The sequence below is a fragment of the Protopterus annectens genome, chromosome 2.part2 (assembly GCF_019279795.1).
Source record: "Protopterus annectens isolate FY-2018-M chromosome 2.part2, PAN1.0, whole genome shotgun sequence".
Classification (NCBI taxonomy): Eukaryota; Metazoa; Chordata; order Ceratodontiformes; family Protopteridae; genus Protopterus; species Protopterus annectens.
In genome coordinates, this window is record NC_056730.1 from 562,284,353 (window position 1) to 562,305,853 (window position 21,501).

Below are 21,501 nucleotides of genomic sequence, written 5' to 3' on the forward strand. Positions count from 1 at the left end.
GAGCAACTGTAGAATGCTAAACAGAAAATAAAGAATTACCTTGAATAATGTGCACGAGTTTAGAAAGATTGCTGTTAAGCAACTGTTTGATAATTCTAGAGCACAAAACTTTTAGCACAACTCAGGCAACAGAAAGTGGAAAGGGCTGTCACCATGTTTAAGGAGCCTATAACAAGGAAGATAACAAGAGATCCTGATGAAGTATTAGAAATATTTCAGAAATTTTATGAAAGTTTGTATAAATCAGGGAAATATGGAAATCAAGAAAAGGTGCAAATGGAAATGCTTATGGAAGAATTAAATATGCCAAGGTTAGAGACAGATGAGGCTCATTTACTAATAATCAGTATAGGAAGAGATGAGATAAAAATTCCTATGTATAACCAATCTACATGAAAGTCCCCAGGAACAGATGATATTTCTGTGGAAGTTTGGAGGGAAAAAACTCAAAGATCTGGAAGGTTTTTTTAACAGTATTTTAATAGGAGGAGAAGTACCAGTATCTGGAAAGAAGGTAACGGTAATACCTAAGAAGGGTAAAGATCCATTGGATGCAGCTTCATATGGGCCCATTTCAATACTAAGCCATGATTATAAAGCGTTTGTAATGGCTAAAAGAGTAGTGAAAGTGATGCCAAAATTGCTAGAGATGTATCAATGTGGTTTTGTGGAGGGGAGACAAACATTTGACAGCACTAACAGAACATTGATGATCCAGAGGGAAGCAGAATGTAAGCGAATACCACTTTTATTGGTGGGTCTTGATGCAGAGAAAGCATTTGACAGAGTAGACTGGGACTTCATGAGCAGGGCAATGGATGTATTTTATAGGTTCGTAGGTTGGTACTAGGCTATCGGCCCTAAGGCCTATGCAAGCCTAGCCATAACAATTCCCTGGAATTTTTTTCCCACAATATTTACTTCTCTGGGCCCCTGTCTAGCAGGGCGACTGACATGATCCCCGGGGTGAATTTCCTATCTCCCATCCAATCATCAAGGTTCCTTTTGAAGAGGGTCAATGAGGCGCTCTGCTTGACATGTATGGGCAGTCTATTCCAGAGTATGTGGAGTCTCTGGGTCAGGAACCTATCCCTCCAGCATGTTTTGTTCATTGTGATGATAAGGTTTAGATCCCTGGAGCGTGTGGCTCTGAGGGATTGGGATTTCTTTAAGTGGAGCATGTCCAACAGCTCAGGGTTTGACATGGCCTTGTATGTTAAGCAGAGATCGCTTCTGAGTAGATGATATGCCACAGAGTATAGCTGGAGTTTTTTTAGACTGTCAGCATATGGCATCTGCTTTAGGCTTGTGATTCTTTTATTGAGGTATTTCTGTGGCCTTTCCAGCTGTTGCAGATGTCTTGTGAGGTACATACCAAATGGGGCATTATACTCTATAATGGGTCTAATGAGGGATGAGTACAGTGGGACAATGACCTCTTTTTTTTCTGGATGAAAAGTCCTTAGTGATGAGGTGTGCCACATAGAAGGATTTCCTGACTGTTGTGGTAATGTGGTTATCGAACGTGAGACCACTGTCTACTTGTGTCCCTAAGTCTCTCATCACACTTTCGATGTTTAGTATCCTGCCACCTATGTGGTAGTTCATGGGTACATGTTTTTTTTCCAAAGGGGATGACTATACATTTCTTGGCATTAAGCTTGAGCCCATGGCTCTGGCACCAGGCATCTGTTTCTGTAAGGCCTTTTTGTAGAATATCCACATTATTTGGGGATTCAATAATGGCTCCCAGTTTGCAGTCATCTGCAAACTTTGTTAGCCAGAGTCCCTTAGTGTTGGCCTTTACTTTAGAGAAGTAGATGCCAAACAAGAGTGGTCCCAGGACTGAACCCTGAGATACTCCACTTGTCTGGAGCTGGATTTGGAGTCGGCTACTTTTTCAGTCTGGGTTCTGTCAGTAATCCAGTTGGCAACCCATCGAGTGACATAGGGATTTATGACCAGCTTAGTAAGTTTATCTATGATTCCAGATTGGGGGATGGTGTTGAAGGCCTTGGCGAGGTCCAGATAGGCTGTGTGGACCTCCTTACCCTTGTCCACAGCTCTGGAGACCGATTCGAAGAAGTCACTCAGATTCAGGAGACAAGATCGGCCCTTCACAAACCCAAACTGGGTGGGGTCCAGTGTCTGGAGGTTGCCAATGTCTTTGTTTATAAGTTCCATGATAATGCGTTCCATGCCCTTGCAGATCAGGCTTGTCAGACTGATGGGACGGTAGTTCCCAGGATCCAAGGTGGATCCTCCCTTGTGGAGCGGGATAACTGTAACTGTGCGCCACTCAGTGGGCATGAAGCTTGAGGTGAGGTTATGATTAAACATGACACTTAGGTGGGGTGCCAGTTCATTTTATTGTTCATGTAGTACACAGCCTGGGATGTCATCTGGTCCCATGTATGCTGTATTCTTAGCTTTGGAGAGTGCTGTTTCTACCTGTGTGGCTGTGGTTATCGGAATTTGGCAATCTTTTGGTATTGAGATGGGCCCTTTAGGGGGTGAGAGGGGAGTGAAGTTGGCACTAAATCGATCTGCCAGGATATTGGCAGTATCCTTGGGATCAGTATATTTAATGCCATTCTGTTGTAGCTCAGAGCAGATCTGAGCATTGCCATTTAGATTCTTGACATAACTATAGAATGCCTTGTGGTTGTCTTTTGAATCTTTGGCAATTTTGTTTTCGTAACTAGCTTTTGAGGATTTTATGAGGGATCTCAGCTTCTTACTGAGGCTGATGAGGGAGTTTTTTGCATCCTGGGATTTTCCTCTTTTCTGCAACCGTTTCTTCCTTCTGTTGAATAGTTTATTTGTAGCAGGGGACCACCAGATTGGCTTCCTTTTTTTGGAGAAGAGCATCTTGGTTCTATTTGGGATGGCACGATTCATGCACGAGTGGATGTGCTCGTACAGTGCCTTAATGCAGGATTCTGCAGTCGAACTTCCAGATCCTGTCTGCGTGGGTGTTGTGAAGTTTGTCACTTCTGACTTCAGCAGCATGAAGTTGACTTTGGAGAAGTTTTTTAAGGAGGTTTCCTTACTGGGGGGTGGGGGTGGGATGTGGATGTCAAGGGTGATTTGCTTAGGGTCAGATCTGACCAATGAGGGGGTGACCATTGGTGTGGAGCATCTATCTCCCATGTTGGTAATGACCAGGTCTAGGATATTGGAGCCCCTGGTGGGACAATGGATTAGTTGATCCAGGGCGTTGGAATTTATGAATTCCAAGAACCGTTGGGAAAAAGAGTTGGTACCCGAGTAGTTTTCCGAATTAATGGCAGGGTAGTTGAAATCGCCTAGTGTTAGGGTGTTTGGTTGTATCTTAATATTTTCCAGTATGTTTAGGAAGATGTAGTGAGAATCTTGGGGTATGGTGGGGGATCTGTAGCAAGCTACAATTTGGATTGCAGTCTTAGAATTTCAGATGCATTGTGTTAGGCAACTAGCCTGGAGGTGTGAATATCCTTGGTGAATATGGACACTCCTCCACCTTTAGTGTTTTGGTCTTGGTTTTGTGGCCGAAAAGTGTGGTAAGAATTTTGTAGCCTGGTATTGCAGGGGTGCTCTCTGGAGCCTTGAACCAGGTCTCCGTCACTGCGCAGATATCAATGTTCTCCATTTTTAGGAGTGCCTCGAGAGAGTGCATTTTGAGGTTTAGACTTCTAGCATTGAGTAGCATTACCTTCAGATTTTGCATGCTTGTATCTGTTACGGTGGTGGTTTTATCCTTTGAACCTTACCTAAAAAAGGCACTATAGGGGTGGCAAGAGCTTTAGCCAGTAACCTGAATCCCAGGGGTGACAGGTGCAGACCATCTCTGGCAAAGCATCGTGGTTTGTCGATCATGTCTTCCCAGGCAGACAAATACGGGATCCTCTTTGAATGACGCCAGAAGCTTAGCCAATTGTTGAAGTCAGTCATTTTGTCCTTATACTGTGGTATCATTCTGGGCAAAGGCAGGATGCTACTCAGGGCTAGGGTCATACCTGCCTGGGTCACATGATCCAAGAGCTCTTCCATGTCTCTTTTCATGTAGTCCAGGGAGGTATGTCTCAAGTCATTTACTCCAGCATGGACAATGACATAGTCGTATTTGTACTTGTGAAGTGACTTGAGTGCATGCGTTATGTGGTGGATCCTGGCACCCGACAGGCAGCTGACTGTAATTTCCTCCTTGTTCCGCCTGGTGAGTGGGCCATCAGTGTGCCTGACTATAGGTACATTGTCTTGCCTTAGGGGCTGTTGTTGGTTGGCACACTGGTGTTGTGAGCTGTGTGTCACTTTGGTTGTGACTGGTGTTTGTTTGCATTTCGGCTTCGGAGGTCCTTGTTGCTTGGGCAGGTTAATGTTAAGGGCCTCCGCATATGTGGGTTTAGTGTTGCTATGTGTGGGAGTTGATGGTGTGGGTTTTGAAGGGCTATGAGTTGCTAGAGGTGTAATGCAGGTGTTAGCCTTCTCCTCTTGACTGTCTAGCACAGTCTTGACCGGAGAGAGCTTTGCTTCCAGTTTGGCTGTGTAAGTGCATCTCTCGCAGGTTGTAGGGTTGGGTGGTAGGAGGAGAGGATTGTCTGTGTACGTGAGGCAGTTGCCGCATTGCCCCAGTATGCGTATGCCCAGATTCACCAGGTTTCCCTGATACAATTGTAAGGTTGATTAGATGTATATATGAGGGATGGGGGAGCAGAAATTAATGTGGATGGAGTCCTCTCTGATAACTTTTGCTTGAGTATAGGAACAAGCCAGGGCTGTCTGCTTCCCCTTTGTTGTTTGCATTATATGTTGAACCATTGACAAAGAAAATAAGGGACTTAGAAGTTCAAGGATATAATTGGCATAGTAGTCAGGGAAAGCTGGCTCTATTTGTAGATATTATTTTATACATGACAAAACCAGAAAGGGAGATTACAGTGTTGTGTAATATTTTAAGACAGTTTCAGATCTTCTCAGCATACAAAATTAATGTACCTAAAACAAAGGCAATAGCTGTAAATTATGCATCCACACACAAATTGGTCCAACAATATCCATACTTGTGGGGGCATGATAAAATGACGTATTTAGGAGTATGGATTAGAAATTACCCCTTTGTTGCAGCTAAGGGTATGTGGGAAGAGACTAAACAGAGGATAATACAGAAATTGAGAATCTGGAAGCTTTGTTATATGGATACGAAGATACAAGCCAGTAAAATGTTTTTAGTCCCTTTAGTCTTGTACACAGGTCAGGCATATTTTTATCAACCAAAGGAGAAGCTGTGGATAACACTTAAAAATAGTTGAATGATTTTATCTTGGAAAGGAAGACAGCCAGGGTCAACTGGGATAAGCCGATTCTGCCAGTAGAACAAGGCAGACTAAGATTGCCTAGTTCAAGAGAGTATTTTAGAGCAGCACAGTTAAGGCTGTTGTACATAGCAAGCAGTAAACCATAATTTAAATTGGAAAGGAATGATGATATGTGGGGCAGCACAGTTAAGGCTGTTGTACATAGCAAGCAGTAAACCATAATTTAAATTGGAAAGGAATGATGATATGTGGGGAAGCTCAAGAAATAAGGAGAGAGTGAGATTTTGGATGCAGACTCTTAAGGAGAACAACAAAAATCATACAGTGTGTTCTATTCATAAAATAGCAGGGAGTATTCTAACAACTAAACCAGCACAGGAATTGAGAAAGGAGATGGTGCCGATAAGGATGACTGTGGTTAGAGATACAGATAATAGCCAAAAGTGAGCTGGAATTTATTGGAGTAAACTGGCAAGGGAACCAAACTATTGGGAGCAAATGACTAGAAAGGAAAAGAAATTTAATAGAATGAGAAGAGGACAAGAATTTATTTGGACTGCAGGTTACAGATTGCCTTCCCTATCAAGGATTGATATCAGGGTATAGGCAAAGAAAAATAAAGAAATGGGGGATCATCAATGAAAGACCAGCACTGGTAGAGTTTTTAATAGAATCTAGAACATAAGCTGCCATTAAAAAAAATATTAGTAAAGCATATAAAATACTGCATGATTACAAGAATCAGTCAGAGGAGCTTAGAAATGATTGGGAGGAGAGACTGGATAAGCAATTCACAAAGAGACAATGGGGGATATATGTATATCTCCCAAATATGCAACAAAGTCTAGAAGATTTAGGATATTTGCCTGGAAGTGTTTACATAGATTTTTTGTATACCAAGTAGACTCTAATTTTTTTCCTCAGGTGGATAGCAAATTTTGGAGGTGTGATGAGCAAGACAGAGGTGTCTGGGAACATATTTTTTGGGAGCGTAATGATCTGGCAGACTTTAGGGATTCTTTGCAGTTCACTCTGTCGGAGATGTTGGCTGGGCAGATTGGATTCAATGAAGGAGATGATTTTTTTTGAGTTATGATGCTTTGCCTAGACATAGTAAAGCCTTGCTGAGTCTAATTATGGGGGTTGCCAAAAAGCAATTACTAGAAAATGGAAATCAAAGTCTAGACTAACTTTACTAGAAGTAGTGAATATAGTAACGGAGATAAAACTGGAACTGTGGACTTTAGAAAAGGGAAGGAGCAAACTACATAGGAAAAAATGGGAATTGTGGGAACAACATATGCAGAGAAGGAACAAGGTTTAAGAGACAGGATTGGAATGACCTATATAATGCTTAAGTAACAATGATTGGATAGACTATAAGTTATGTATAATGTTTGCAACTACAGTTGTTCAGTGGTGTCTGTGATGTATAATGTCTGCAACTAAAGTTGTCATTTTGTTTTTCATTTATGAAAATGTAAGATTGTCTATATCATATGTGAAGATTTAATAAAGATGTTTGTTGGGGAAAAAAGTGTAGAATACTACATGGAAGGTTAGAGACTGTATAAAATTGCCCTTCTAACAGCTTATGCAGATGATTTGGTTATAGTGACTAAAAATAAAGGAAAAGCATGTAGAAATGGTGGCCTTAAATAACAGTAAAGAATTTAGAACTTGTACTAGTGCAAGAGGGGTATAATTCTCAAAGTAGAATTAAGTGTCATATTTTTGTAATTTGATAAGAGTCGTGTAGTAGATGAACAATGGAATAATTTGATGGAAGAAATTACACAAGTGGGAAATACACAGGAACATCCAAGGTGTTTGCTAAAAAGTGTATCCCATACACTGTTGTGTATTAGGGCATCTGGGATTTATGAGGAGTGTGTTTGCATTTCTGCCAAGACTGGAAAACAAGTTATTACAAACTGTTTTTAGTTTAATCTTTGAGTCAGTATTGAAACCTGTAAAGAGAGAGTTGTAATATATTTCAGTGAAGAGGAGGAAGGTGGATTAGGCTTGACAAATCCAGGAGTGTTGGCATCAGTTCATTTATACTGGGTGCCAGTGAAGGTGAGAGGAAAAGAATGAGATGTTTTAGTTTCCTATAGGGAAAATTTTGAAGACTTTTAGATGTCTGTAAATAAAGACAAAAACAGGAGTGTGATGAAGATGTAGAGTACAGTAGAATCATTGAAATGTTGGGGGACTATGTTGAAAAGATTACAGGGCACAAGAAGACTAGTATGAATAAGTAATGGAAATGTCTTTATGTTAAGGTGTGAGTTAATTAAAAAAAGGCTATTCAAGGAGGACAAGATTTGAAATGGAAATTGAAATTGATGATTTCATATGGAGGCTGATGTTGGGGAGGTTACTTGTAAATGGATTGGTTAAATGCAAGCAAACTAGTGTATAGTTTGCAAGTCAGAATAATTAGTGGTGCATGCATTGTTAGAATGTGTAAGTGTTGAGCTTGGGGAAAACTTTAAGTGAATTCCAGTATGAATCCTTTTAGAAAATGAACATGGGTATGAATTTGTATGGTGTGTGTTGTGGTGTTTTTAGAGAATAGTGATCATGTGGATGAAATGCTTGGAACTGTTTTATGGTTATTGAACATGCAAGGTGTGGGATGCTGTTGGAATTATAGATTAAAGAGGTAGTTATCTAGAGAAATGGGAAGGATGAAATGGGGAAAAGGGGGAGCTGTGTGTATTAAGTAGATATTAGTGTTTTTCCTTTTTATGAATGAATTTGTTAATTTGGAGATCACAACTTCATGTGTATATAAATTGCAAAAGTTGCAAATAAGTAAAGCCTCCCCCTCACTTGTTTTTATAAGTGCTGTAAGATCTGTTGCACCTTAGTTACCACCGTTTTTCTCCAGCATTAATTCTTAGAGGGCACTGTTCATCTCTGGGTACCTAGGCATCCTTTACTCCCTACATGCAACCTGAACTTCTGTAAAAGAAAAACTGAACTCGCCTGTCCCCATTTGAATCTGCCAGCAGAGCTGAACTGAAATACCTATTTTGGAAGACCCTTGTCTTAGCGTACTCAACTAGAATGATCATTGAGTTGAAAAATCTGATATGCAAGAAACCATACTCTGCCTTCCTTAAGGGCAAGGTATCCTGGACATCATCTTTGTGTGCATGGTGGCTTCTGAACTGTGTCCTTAGATGAGCCAGACAGTTGGCAGTCATCTCTCCAAATCTTGATAGCATAGGAGTGAGTATTTTGCATTCCATAGATGTGAGTAGTCCGCTGAGGTATTGTACTAACAAAACCAGAGACTTTAGACAGCATTTTTATGCCAGCCAAGTAAAGGGTGTTCATTAACTAACAAAATGCTTTAAAAATGGATAAGGCCATACCAAACCAGATCAGCTTTTGTCACTGCTGTATTCTGTAGGACCATACTTTACCCAGAGTATTTTCAAGCTGTAACTTGGACTTCTGTTAGTACCTTTTCAAGATACCACAAGATATATGCCCTTACAGTAGTCTTGCTGCATAGCGTGATGGTGCATTGACTACAGCCCAGTGTCTTAAGCTTGATTAGCAGTCCAGCTGCTGGAGAAACCTGCTGGGAAGGGAGTAGAAGGATGAGGCTGTGGCTACTGTTTTTTTCAGGGATGTGTATAGTCCTCTGAACAGATTGACAGCTGACCAGATGCCTCTGCTTTGGGGTTATCGTCTTAAAGCTTACATCATTCATAGATATAAAAAAACTACCCTTGTTCTGCCAATTATTGGTAGGTTCACACAGCATAGAAGATGAGAGGTTAAAGTAAACCTCCCTAAAGCTGTCTAGATACAGTGCAATGGAAAAGTATTTGCCCCCTTCCTGATTTCTTACTTTTATGCATGTTTGTCGCACTTAAATGTTTCAAATCATCAAACAAATATACATTTTAGACAAAGATAACCCAAGTAAACACAAAATGCAGTTTTTAAGTGATGATTTTATTTTGAGAAAAAAAACTATCCAAACCTACATGGCCCTATGTGAAAAAGTAATTGCCCCCCTAAACCTAATAACTGGTTGTGCCACCCTTAACAGCAACAACTGAAATCAGGCGTTTGCGATAACTGGCAATGAGTCTTTCACATCGCTGTTGAGAATTTTTGGCCCACTCCTCTTTGCAGAATTGTTTTAAGCATGAACCGCCTTTTTAAGGTCATGCCACAGCATCTCAGTTGGATTTAAGTCTGGACTTTGACTAGGCCACTCCAAACACTTAATTTTGTTTTTTTAAGCCATTCAGAGGTGGATTTGCTGGTGTGTTTTGGATCACTGTCCTGCTGCAGAACCCAAGTGCGCTTCAGCTTGAGGTCATGAACTGATGGCCAGACATTCTCCTTCTGGATGTTTTGGTAGCGAGCAGAATTCATGGTTACATCAATCACAGCAAGTCGTCCGATCCAGAAGCAGCCCCAGACCATCACACTACCATCACCATGTTTGGCTGTTGAGATGATGTTCTTTTTCAAGTGTAACAGGACGCACACCTCCCAAAAAGTTCAACTTTTGTTTAATCAGTCCACAGAATATTTTTCCCAAAAGTCTTTGGTATCATCAAGATGTTTTTTGGCAAAAGTGAGATGAGCCTTTATGTTCTTTTTGGTCAGCAGTGGTTTTCGCCTTGGAACTCTGCCATGCATGCCTTTTTTGCCCAGTCTTTCTTATGGTTGAGTCATGAACACTGACCTTAAGTGAGGCCTGCAGTTCTCTAGATGATGTTCTGGGGTTTTTTGTGACCTCTTGGATAAGTTGTCGCTCTGCTCTTGGTGTAATTTTTGTAGGCTGGCCACTCCTGGGAATGTTCACCACTGTTCCATGTTTTCTCCATTTGTGGATAATGGCTCTCACCATGGTTCGCTGGAGTCCCAAAGCTTTAGAAATGGGTTTGTAACCTTTTCCAGACTGATAGATGTCTTTGATTTGTTTCTCATCTGTTCCAGAATTTCTTTAGGTCATGGCATGATGTCTTCCTTTTTGGGATCTTTGGCATACTTCACTTTGTCTGACCGGTTCTGTTTAAGTGATCTCTTTGATTCAACAGGTCTGGCAGTAATCAGGCCTGGGTGTAACTAGTGAAATTTAACTCCGCTTTCCCAAAAATGTGATTAACCACAGTTACGTCATGATTTAACAAGGGGGCAGTTACTTTTTCATATAGGACCATGTAGGTTTGGATAGTTTTTTTTCCCTTAATAAATAAAATCATCACTTAAAAACTGCATTTTGTGTTTGCCTGGGTTATCTTTGTCTACTATTTAAATTTGTTTGATGATCTGACACATTTAAGTGTGACAAACATGCAAAGAAATAAGAAATCAGGAAGAGAGCAAATACTTTTTCATTGCACTGTAATAGCCTTACTGTAGTTAATCTACAGCAATGGCTTGTATGGTTGACAAGAAAGGTTGTGAAAAAATGCCCCAAAACAAGTAGGGCAGTCTTTACTATTGCTGTGTTCCAAAGTATGTTGACTGCCATCCACCTTTGTTCAGGATCAGGTGCCACACTACATTTATACTTTCCTAGTCATATGACATCAGAAATTCTCTGTCCAGGAATCGCAACCTGTTCTGCAACATCAACAGAATATTTTGGAGGGACAAGTATCTCTCGCAGAGGACACAACTGCTGTAGGACAGATTTCCCATCCATGTAAAACAAAGCTTATACCTGTCTCTATTCAAGTGCAACTTCAGTCTATGGATTGATAATAGAAAATGTACCCCAGAACTGCCCCCTGTAATAGTAATGGGCAGAAGTAGCTCCTAAATTCTTTATCCCACCCATATGTGCCTTCAAATTATCTGTAGTATGATCCCAGTTATTCTTACTATGGGTAAATGTCCTGTCTGAAGCTACTGCATAGCTCCAATCTTACCATAACAGTAGATATTCTTAGGATCATCTGAGTGGCCGATGGGATCTTTGCCCTTTTCCTTAGACATCTGTTTTTCCTTCGATGTACATGTTCTTCTTCTGGGGTCGCTGTAGTTCTTCTGGGCCACTTCAGTTCTGTATTTGGAAGATCTATACATCACCTTTATGCTATATGCTGACACGGGTAGCTTACATTCGATGAATGATGCTGATAAGAATTGGAGACTTTGGTGTACTGGCATAATGTAGGGCTGTCCTTGGCAGGAGATCCCATAGGTTGTGGTTATGAATATTACAACATTCAAATGAAGGACATCTATTGTTGCGGTAAGAATTTACACAACTGGACGTTGTGCAGCAAAGATCCTTATGAGTATAATGAGAAACCCCCCAAAAGCTGCACTACTTCTAGATGTTTGCATGAAATTCTTTAGAGTTAAAAAAGGACCTTATCCTCTTTCCCCCATGTACTGGCTGTGACTTAAGACATATAACTGAAACAGTAGGTCTCAGACTGAAGCTTGCCACAGTGTGTGTGTGTGTGTGTGTGTGTGCGCGCGCACGCATGCGTGTGCCAGGGGGTTACCTAATCTGAGTGTGCTTTTAACAGATCCGTATCGTATGGTCGAGTTTACAGAAACTCTAAATTCATATGATCGAGTTTCTGAAAACTTGAACATCCAAAAAAAAAACCCCCACAAAAATCTAACTTTTTGTACGTCTTTGCAGGGGTGCAAGCTCCCCCCCCCCCCTGCAAATTAAATATACCAACTCTGAGATCACACTCTTTTGAGGAAAAGGGTAAATTTCCCGTTCTGCACTATACCGTGGTCTCCATTCAAAACCTTACAGTTTTTGGAAACTCAATCATATGGTCTCAAACATATGAATTTAGAGTTTCTGAAAACTTTCATCTGGTAGCGATCCCTTTTAACCTCATGTTCCCTTTAATGTTTTTATAAAAAAATAAAAAAAAAATTTGTTTTTGCTTTTAGAACTCTTGGGATGGCATATACTATGGAGCATTTAGGACCTTTGGGCTAGACTGCAGGATTATTTGTTGGCAGAATACCTGTCTGTATGGAGGCTAGAGCAGATCTGAAAATGGTGTAGAATTTCTGGCCACGTCATGTTAAGCAGCCTCATACCATTCAGAGATGTCTTGACTGCTTTTAAGATCTTGTCTTATGATCCCATTAATCTTATAAACATATTGAACATTTACGTTTATAGTGAGCACCCTCACTCAACTGTAATTTCTCAGAAATGCCAGCGTTTCACCAGTCTTTCTTTGATAGTGAGACGTTATCTTCGTGATGTCTTTTTTTAATGTTTTACTGTTACAGAACAGTTTTTACTTTAACAACAATGTTGCGCGCGCACATACACACACACACACACATATGTATATATATGTATTCTAGATTGTATTTACATTTTGAGAAGTGATTATGGTATGAAATAAAAATAGACTGTAAGACTGCCGCATGTGTGTTTGTAAATGTTGTTGCTATCAACAGTTTCTCATTGTAAATGTGGAAGGCACTTCCACTTGGAGTTTGTCACGAGCTGAAATATAGCATCAGAGTTTTAACACATGGATAGTCAAATTATCTTTTTTGTTTAGGGTGTTGGACCACAGGAGTACACTTTGGTCAAGATGAAGATTGTGGAGCCATATCCTGCAAAGCTGAGGTAATGTGCAGAAAACATACTGTATATGTGCCAGCACTCTAATATTGATCGGTGGATATAGTGTTTGTTTCTGAAGCAGGATTTTGTAAAATTTACTGTATTGCACCTAGTTGTATAAATGGTACTGCAAATGAGTTTTTGAGTGTCTAGCTCTGGTGATAGCTCATTGCAGACTACTAGGTATCCTTATTTAGACTTGTATTTGCAGAGTCTTTTCTCAGATGTCAGGAGTTATTAACCTGGGGTTTTCCCTCCTTACCAATCTTGGGCAAGTGTTCAAAATTCTCCTTGACTCTCTCACACGGGTTTGTGTTCTTGGGCTGCCTTTCAGACACTGCTCAACAAAAGGCATTTCTTAGTTTTGACTGATTCTCAAGGTAAATCTGAAGATTCAGAAGGACTGTTAAAATCAATGTGGTGACTCCTTTTGGCCTCAATAACATCTGTTCTATCTTCTTATGGAATCTGGCAGGGGCTATTACCACAAGCTGTCTCACAGACTGGACCTACTCAAACAAGACAGGTGGTGTTTGATACAATCCAGTCCCAAACAACTTTGACCAACTGCCTGGTTGATTCATTTTTGATATCTTTTGGGCACCTGTTTCATGGGGATGTGCAGCCTGCTGAAGGAGGAAAGAAAGCTTGCTACTATGAAATCTTGTATTGGCAAGTGGGAAAGATTTTCTGTTCTATGCTTAGACAATAACCTGGGCCCTGGGCCCTATCAGCCATTGTGTACCACTGATTCTTAAATGTTTGTGAGAGTTACTTTCCTCTGCCCTTTATTCCTCTATCATGCTTCATCCACCAGCCATTTCAGCATGCCTGCCCATGGGTCCTCCCCTTTCATCTCTGTCTTTGGTAAAACCATTTTTGAAGGGAGTTTTCCATCTTAGGCTATGTAGAAAATGAGTGGCTCCTCCTTGGGATCTTAACTTTGTGCTGGAATAGTTAACTTTGTCTCCATTTGAATCTGCTCATCAGGCTGATTTAAGGTTTATCATATGGAAAACTGCACTAATTGTTCTGACATTTGCAAGAATAGTATTTGAGTTGGAAACTGTCATGGTGGGTGAACCCTATTTGGCCTTCCATAGAGACTGTGTCACATTAAGAACAAATTCCTCATTTATGCCTAGAGTTGTTTGAGTTTACCTTGAATCAAGCCTTCGATCTTCCAGTATTCTATCCAGTTCCTCAGAACCAGGGAGAAAGGATTCTACATATTTTGGACTTACATAGGCAGCTCCATTACTGTCTTGACAGAACTTAACTCCCTGGAAAAGCAGATCAGCTGTTTATTTTTTATAATGGGACAAAGGAAGGATGAACAGGATCAAAGCAGACCATTTTGTGGTGGCTGTCCTCACTACTCAGCTATTGCCTTTTGTTATTCCTGTTGTGGCAGATCTATTCCAGGCATTACCAAGGCACATTGTATGAGAGCCTTGGCTTTTAGGGTGACATACTAGAAAGGGGTGGATTCTGTAAGTATTCTAGAGGTAACAGTATGGTCTTCTTTACATACTGTAACAAAGCTTTACAAACTGAATTCCTTTTCCAGGTCCAGGAATAATTTTGCTAGGACCATTCTTCAAAGGCTCTTGGACCCTTCTTCCTCCTCTCAGGTTGGATAGGCTTTGGTAATCAACCCATATAGCCAAAGGCTACTGCAACAGGGAAAACGAACATAGAGCATGTGTTAGTTGCACTTAACATAACAATAGTTGCTTGAATTCCTTAGTGCCGCAGTCGCTGCGCCCACCATCCATACTCCTCCTTTTGTATATAGGTTCATAGTTTCAGAGGTAGGTACTAGGCTATCTGCCCGAGGGCATTTATAAGCCTAGCCATAGTGTGTCGACTTTCGCCGCCCCATTGATTAACTGAGCCTCTGTCAAGCAGAGCCAATGAAGTGATCCCAGGGGTGTACTTTCTGTTACCCATCCACTCGTCAAGGCTTCTCTTGAAAAGTGTTAGTGAGGGGCTCTGCCTAATGTAGTTAGGAATTTTGTTCCAAAGCACGGGTGAGTCTCTGTGACAGGAATCTATCCCTCCAGCATGTTCTATTTATTGTTGTGGCGAGGTTTAGCTCACTAGAGAGCGTGGCTCGCAGTGACTTGGATTTCTTTAGGTGGAGCATGTCCATCAATTCTGAGTTGGACATGGCTTTGTAAGTCAGGCAGAGATCACTTCTGAGTAAGCGATATGCCACTGAGTACAGTCGTAGTTTTTTCAGTCGGGCTGCATAGGACATTTGTTTGAGGCCAGTAATCCTCTTGGTGAGGTGCTTTTGTGTTCTTTCAAGCTGTTGGAAGTGTCTTGTGAGGTACATCCCAAATGGGGCATTGTACTCTATGATGGGTCTGATGAGTGATGAGTAGAGGGGCACTATAACCTCTTTATTTCTAGATGCGAACCCCTTAGTAATTAGATGGACCACATAGGATTTCCTAACTACTTTGGCAATATGATTGTCAAAGGAGAGATTACTATCTGCCTGGGTCCCCAGATCTCTTATTACCTCTTCTGTATTAAGGGGGCTGCCGCCTATGTGGTAATTCGTGGGTGTTTTGTTTTTCCCAAATGGGATGACTATGCATTTTTTGGCATTTAGCTTGAGGCCATGACTTTGACACCAGGTGTCTGTATCAGTAAGGCCTTTTTGGAGGATGTCCATGTCAGCCGGAGAGTCAGTTATGGCTCCCAGTTTGCAGTCATCGGCGAACTTCATTAGCCATAGTCCTCCTTTGTTTGCCTGTACTTCTGAGAAATATATGCCGAACAGTAGGGGTCCCAGAACTGAGCCTTGTGGGACACCACTTGTGACTGGTTTAGAGTCAGACCTGGAGCCCTCTATTCTTACCGTGTGAGTTCTGTCTGTAAGCCAGTTGGCAACCCATCTTGTGACGCAGGGGTTTATGTTCAGGCTGGTGAGTTTTTCTCTAATACCCGAGTGAGGAATGGGGTCGAACGCCTTTGCGAGATCAAAGTAGGCTGTGTGAACCACCTTTCCCTCGTCTATGGCCTTAGTAATTGTCTCGAAGAAGTCACCCAGGTTTAGTAGGCATGATCTGCCCTTAACAAAGCCGAACTGGGTCAGGTCAAGTGTTTGGAGGTTCCCAATGTCTTTGTTGATGAGTTCCATGATGATGCGCTCCATAGCCTTGCAGACCAGGCTAGTCAGGCTTATGGGGTGATAGTTACCAGGGTCAGTTGTGGCTCCTCCTTTGTGGAGCGGAATAACCATTGCTGTGTGCCATTCTATGGGCATGTAGCCTGTGGAGAGGCTGAGGTTGAACAGCGTGTTTAGGTGGGGGTTAGTTCGTTCTGTAGTTCGTGCAAGGCGCAATCTGGGACACCATCTGGCCCCATTGATGCTGTGTTTTTGGCTTTTGAAAGGGCTGTTTTCACCTGTGCTTCTGTGATTTCCGGGACACTACACTTTTCTGGTATTGTTGTGGGCCCTTTTGAAGGTGAGAGGGAGGTGAAGTTTGCACTGAATCTATCTGCCGGTATGTTGGCAATATCAGTAGGTTCAGTATATTTTGTGCTATTTTGCACTATCTCAGAGCATATCTGCGAGTTGCCACTTAGATTTTTGACATAGTTAAAGAAGGCTTTGTGGTTATCTTTCGAGTCCTTGGCTATTTTTCTTTCGAAGTTAACCTTGGATGATTTTATGAGGGACCTTAGTTTCTTACTGATACCAATCAGAGATGTCTTTCCTTCTTGGGATTTGCTTTTTTTCTGAACTAGTTTCCACTTTTTGTTGTATAACCTGTTTATGGCAGGGGTCCACCAGACTGGCTTCCTTCTCATAGGGGAGTGAGTCTTGGTTTTGCTAGGGATGGCACGATCCATGTATTCTTGTAGGTGCTCATAGAGTGCAATTGTCAAGGATTCTGCATCTTGAGCAGTGTTATCCTTTAGCGTGGGGGCTGTGAAACTTACCACCTCTGACTTAAGTAAGGTGAAGTTTGCTTTAGAAAAGTTTTTCACTTTGGTTTCCTTGGTTGGGGGTGGTGGTGGGGTGTGGACATCCAGGGTAACTAGTTTATGGTCTGATCTAACCAGTGACTGGTTGACCTCCGGTACAGAGCACCTGTCGCCCATGTTGGTGATGACCAGGTCCAGTATGTTGTGGCCTCTGGTAGGGGAGTTTACCAGCTGATCCAGGGCATTTGAGTTGATCAATTCTAGGAAGCGCTGAGTCTGGGAGTATGTACTCAAGTTGTTTTCCCAGTTAATGGTAGGGTAATTGAAATCTCCCAAGATCAGGGTGTTTGGTAGGACCTTCATGTTTTCCAGTGTCTCCAGAAATACGGAGTGGTGGTCCTGGGTCATGGAGGGTGATCTGTAGCAGGCCACAATTTGCATTGCAGATTTGCCCAATGTTAGTTGCACATAGATGATCTCAGAGGTATCATGCTGCGCCACTAACCTGGAGGTGTGGGTATCCTTGATGAATATGGATACACCCCCTCCTTTTGTGTTTCGGTCCGTGTTCTATGGCCGAAATGTGTGGTATGAGTTGTAGCCCAGTAGTGCTGGAGTGCTCTCTGGAGCCTTGAACCAGGTTTCAGTTACTGCACAGATGTCGACGTTCTCCATACTTAGGAGTGTTTCGAGCGCATGCATTTTGAGATTTAAACTCCTGGCGTTGAGTAGCATAACCCTCAGTTTTTTACTTGTGCTGTTTATGGAGGTGGGTTTGAATTTTGAGCCTTGCCTAAAAAAGGCACTATGGGGGCAGCAAGAGCCTTGGCCAGTATTCGAAAGCCAAGGGGTGACAGGTGCAAGCCGTCTCTTGCAAAGCAACGCGGCTTGTCGAGCATGTCATCCCAGGCTGACAGACACTGGATCCCCTTTGAATGACACCAGAAGCTTAGCCAGTTGTTGAAATTGATAATTTTTTTCTTTATACTGAGGTATCATTCTTGGTTAGGGCAGGATGCTACTCAGGGTCAGGGTCATACCAGCCTGGGCTACATGATCAGAGAGCTCTTCCATGTCTCTTTTTGTGTAGTCTAGGGAGGTACAGCTCAGGTCGTTCACACCAACATGAACAATGACAGAGTCACATTTGTACTTGTTCTGGAGTGACCGGAGTGCTTGTGTTATGTGGCAGATTCTGGCTCCCGACAGGCAGCTAACAGTAACCTTCTGCTTGTCCAGCCTAGTGAGTGGGGCGTCAGTGTGCCTGACTATTGAGTCACCTATTACTAGTGTGTTAGGTATGTTATTTTGCCTTAAGGGCTGTGATTGTGCAGCACATTGATTTTGTGTTTTATGTGTTGTCTGGTTTGTGATGGGAGGTGCAGGTTTTGTGGGTATCTGCTTTGGAGCTCTCTGATGCTTTTGCAGGTTTTTATTTAGAGCCTCCGAGTATGATTTTGTGTATTTATATGTATCTTTTGCCAGTGCTGGTTTAGTAGGTCTATGTGAGGGTGGAGGTGTGGTGCAAGTGTTAACCTTCTCCTCATGACTGTCTGTTTCAGTCTTGGGTGGAGATACCTTAGCCTCTAGTTTGGCTGTATAATTACATCTCTCACATATGTTAGTGTTTTGTGGTAGGAGGAGAGGGCTCTCTATGTACATGAGGCAGTTGTAACATTGCCTCAGGATACCCAGATTCACCAGCTGGACAGGAGAGTACACCTGAAGTTGCCCTTTGGTCATGGCTGAATAGTACGGTGAGCTGCTGTCGCTTGGTTGGTGAGGGGTGGGTAAAGAGCCTTGCCCTGCTGGGCAGTCAAGTGTCGGGGTATATTAGTGCTTGCTATTAGGTCTGAGCAAGTGCTGGACTGTAGGATGCTTTTTGAGTGCTTTGATTGAGAGTTAGACTAGTTTCAAGTGAAAAACTGAAGGAGACTTAGTGGAGCCAGGAATAATTTAACCCTAGATAACTGGTGCTGCCTGGCGCACAAAATCATGCAACGCGTTTTTTAAACTACTAACTTCTGGGCTGGAACCACTCCTCCAGGGACAGATGGCTGCTCAAAGTTCCCCTCTCTCACAGGTGAACAGAGAAACTTCCCTCTATCCAAGTAAGTTATGGGCAACTCAGAAACTTGCAACACAGCCCTGAATTCAGAACTAGCCTGAAAACTGGATTATACTAGCTTAGAAAGGCGGGAAACAAGGAATGTATTTATTTATTTTTTTTAAAAGATAAGGCAAAAACAGTAAAAAGTACACTTCAAACAGCTTTAAACGACTACAAGTGAACAGAAAAGGCTATCACACATTAGTGTGTAGCCTACAACAGTTAAACAATTTATTTAAACAAAAACAACTTTTTAAAAGTGCAGGCAGTCAAATAAGTACAATATGTGAAAAAAAAACAATCTTTTAAATCACAATAAGTGCTGGAAAATCAGCGTTTAGGCGGTAAACAGTTAAGTACAACAAGAAAATACAGAAAACTGATACTCAATCACTCCAAAGTCTCTCTTTAAAGCTAGAAGGCTTATATCAGTTTAAGGCTTTCTAGTGCTTTCCAGTAGGTTAGTTACAGGAAAGATGAGAAACAAGTGGAGATGTGGTCTTTTAAACCAGAAAGTTGAAAGAGATGGACAACTTCCCGAATGGACAATAAACTACAATTCCTGGGCCAAGAACCACTCCTCTTGTGGTAGACAGGCTACCTAGTACTTACCACTCCCACTGATAAGCTAGAAGGCTGCACTCCAACAGAAGGGCTTGGGGGGCTCAGAAGCTTGCAAACAGTCCTGGATACAGCAAATCTGTATCTGGACTAGGCTAGTAACAGGAAAGGTAGGAAACAAGCGCAAGTGCGGCTTTTAAACTAGAAAGTTGAAAGAGATGGGAAAAACTGCCCAAATGGCCAGTAGCTACAATTCCTGGGCCAGGAACCACTCCTCTTGTGGTAGATAGGCTTACCTAATGCTTACCACTCCCACTGATAAGTTAGAAGGTTTCCCTCCAACACAGAAAGGCTTGGGGGGCTCAGAAGCTTACAAAGAGTCCTGGACACAGCAAATCTGTACCTGGACTAGACTAGTTACAGAAAAGGTGGGGAACAAGCGCAAATGCAGGCTTTTAAGCCAGCAAGTTGAAAGAGATGTAAAACTGCCTGAACGGCCAATAAACTACAATTTATGGGCCAAAACCCACTCTTCCCGTGGTAGGCTACCTGATGCTTACCACTCCCACTGATAAGCTAGAAGGCTTCCCTCCAACACAGAAAGGCTTGGGGGTTCTCAGAAGTGTACAGAGAGTCCTGGATACAGCAAATCTGTACCTGGACTAGACAGGTAACAGGAAAGGCAGGAAACAAGCACAAACACAGGCTTTTGAATCAGAAGGTTGAAAGAGATGGAAGAGCTTCCCAAACGGCCAATAAAGTATAATTTATGGGCCAGAAACCTCTTCTCCTGTGGTAGATAGGCTACCTAGTGCTTACCCCTCCCACTAATAAGCTAGCATGCTTCCCTCCAACACAGAAAGGCTTGGGGGGCTCAGGAGCTTACAAACAGACCTGGATACAGCAAGTCTGTATCTGGACTTAGATAAGTTACAGGGAAGGCAGGAAATAAGCTAGGATTTTTTTATTTTTTATTTTTTAACAGAAAAGCCGCTAAAACAGCAGTAAATAAAATTCAAATGCAGTGCAGGCTAGCACACGTATATCAATATTACGGCAAATACAGTTTAATTAAATGCAATTAAATTAACAAATGACTAAAAAACAAGTGCAGAAGGCATTAAATTAGAAGGCTACTAACAAGTAGTAATAAGTGCAGAGTAAGAACAACTGAGCAGATAGTCCGCAGAACAGCAACTAAGACAGTTATAGTAAGAGCAGCTGAATATATATATATATAAATTTTTTTTTATTTATTTATTTTTTTGAGGGAGGGAACACAACAGGATTAAGAGGCTACAGGGATTGTCCTTCTCAAATGCTGTCTTTGTACACTGTAGGAGTGCCTATGATCTCACTGCACTCAGTTGACTGAGCAAATGAGATAGGCCCAGAAGGAGTATCCAAATACAAACTTACAAGAGGGGCGGGCAGTTTAAAAGCCACCATGACTAACACCAAGACAAGAACAGGGAGGGTGGGTGGGAAAAACAAAACAGTGGAGACACAAGACAGAAACAATACAGCACCACTATAAATAATAGGCAAGTGTATAAAGTGGCAAAATATGTACTTATCAGTTTGAAATAGACTTGCCGTATAGAGCTGGAATCTATCAGCTTTCCAACAGTTCACCAAAATGCAATCTTTATTGGAATTGCAATGAAATACACCTCAGGCGATGACTAACAGCTAGGATGTGGACCGGCTCAGCAACCCCCTCCCTGAAACTAGCCTGAGCTACCCTGAGAAAAAAACACAGTGGAGACACAAGAGACAGAAACAGAAACAATACAGCACAACTATAATAAGTGTATAAAGTGGCAAAATATGTACTGAAATAGATTCCAGCTCTGTACAGCAAGTCTATCAGCTTTCCAACAGTTCAGTTGTTGGGATGTCAAGTTACTTGTTACTGTTCATATCTTTCAGGGATTCAGGATGAGTAAGTTTTGTCTTTGTATGGACAAAGTGTGGAATTG

At 41.8% G+C, this 21,501-nt stretch overlaps 1 protein-coding gene across 1 annotated transcript in view; it reads left to right on the forward strand.

Annotated features, from left to right (window-relative positions):
* LARS1 (leucyl-tRNA synthetase 1) overlaps nt 1-21,501 on the forward strand; it is a 1,303,086-nt gene that overhangs the window by 262,555 nt on the left and 1,019,030 nt on the right. The window contains exon 9 of the mRNA XM_044064023.1: nt 12,839-12,906. Within this exon, the coding sequence (XP_043919958.1) occupies nt 12,839-12,906 (68 nt within the window). The remainder of the gene's footprint in view (nt 1-12,838; nt 12,907-21,501) is intronic.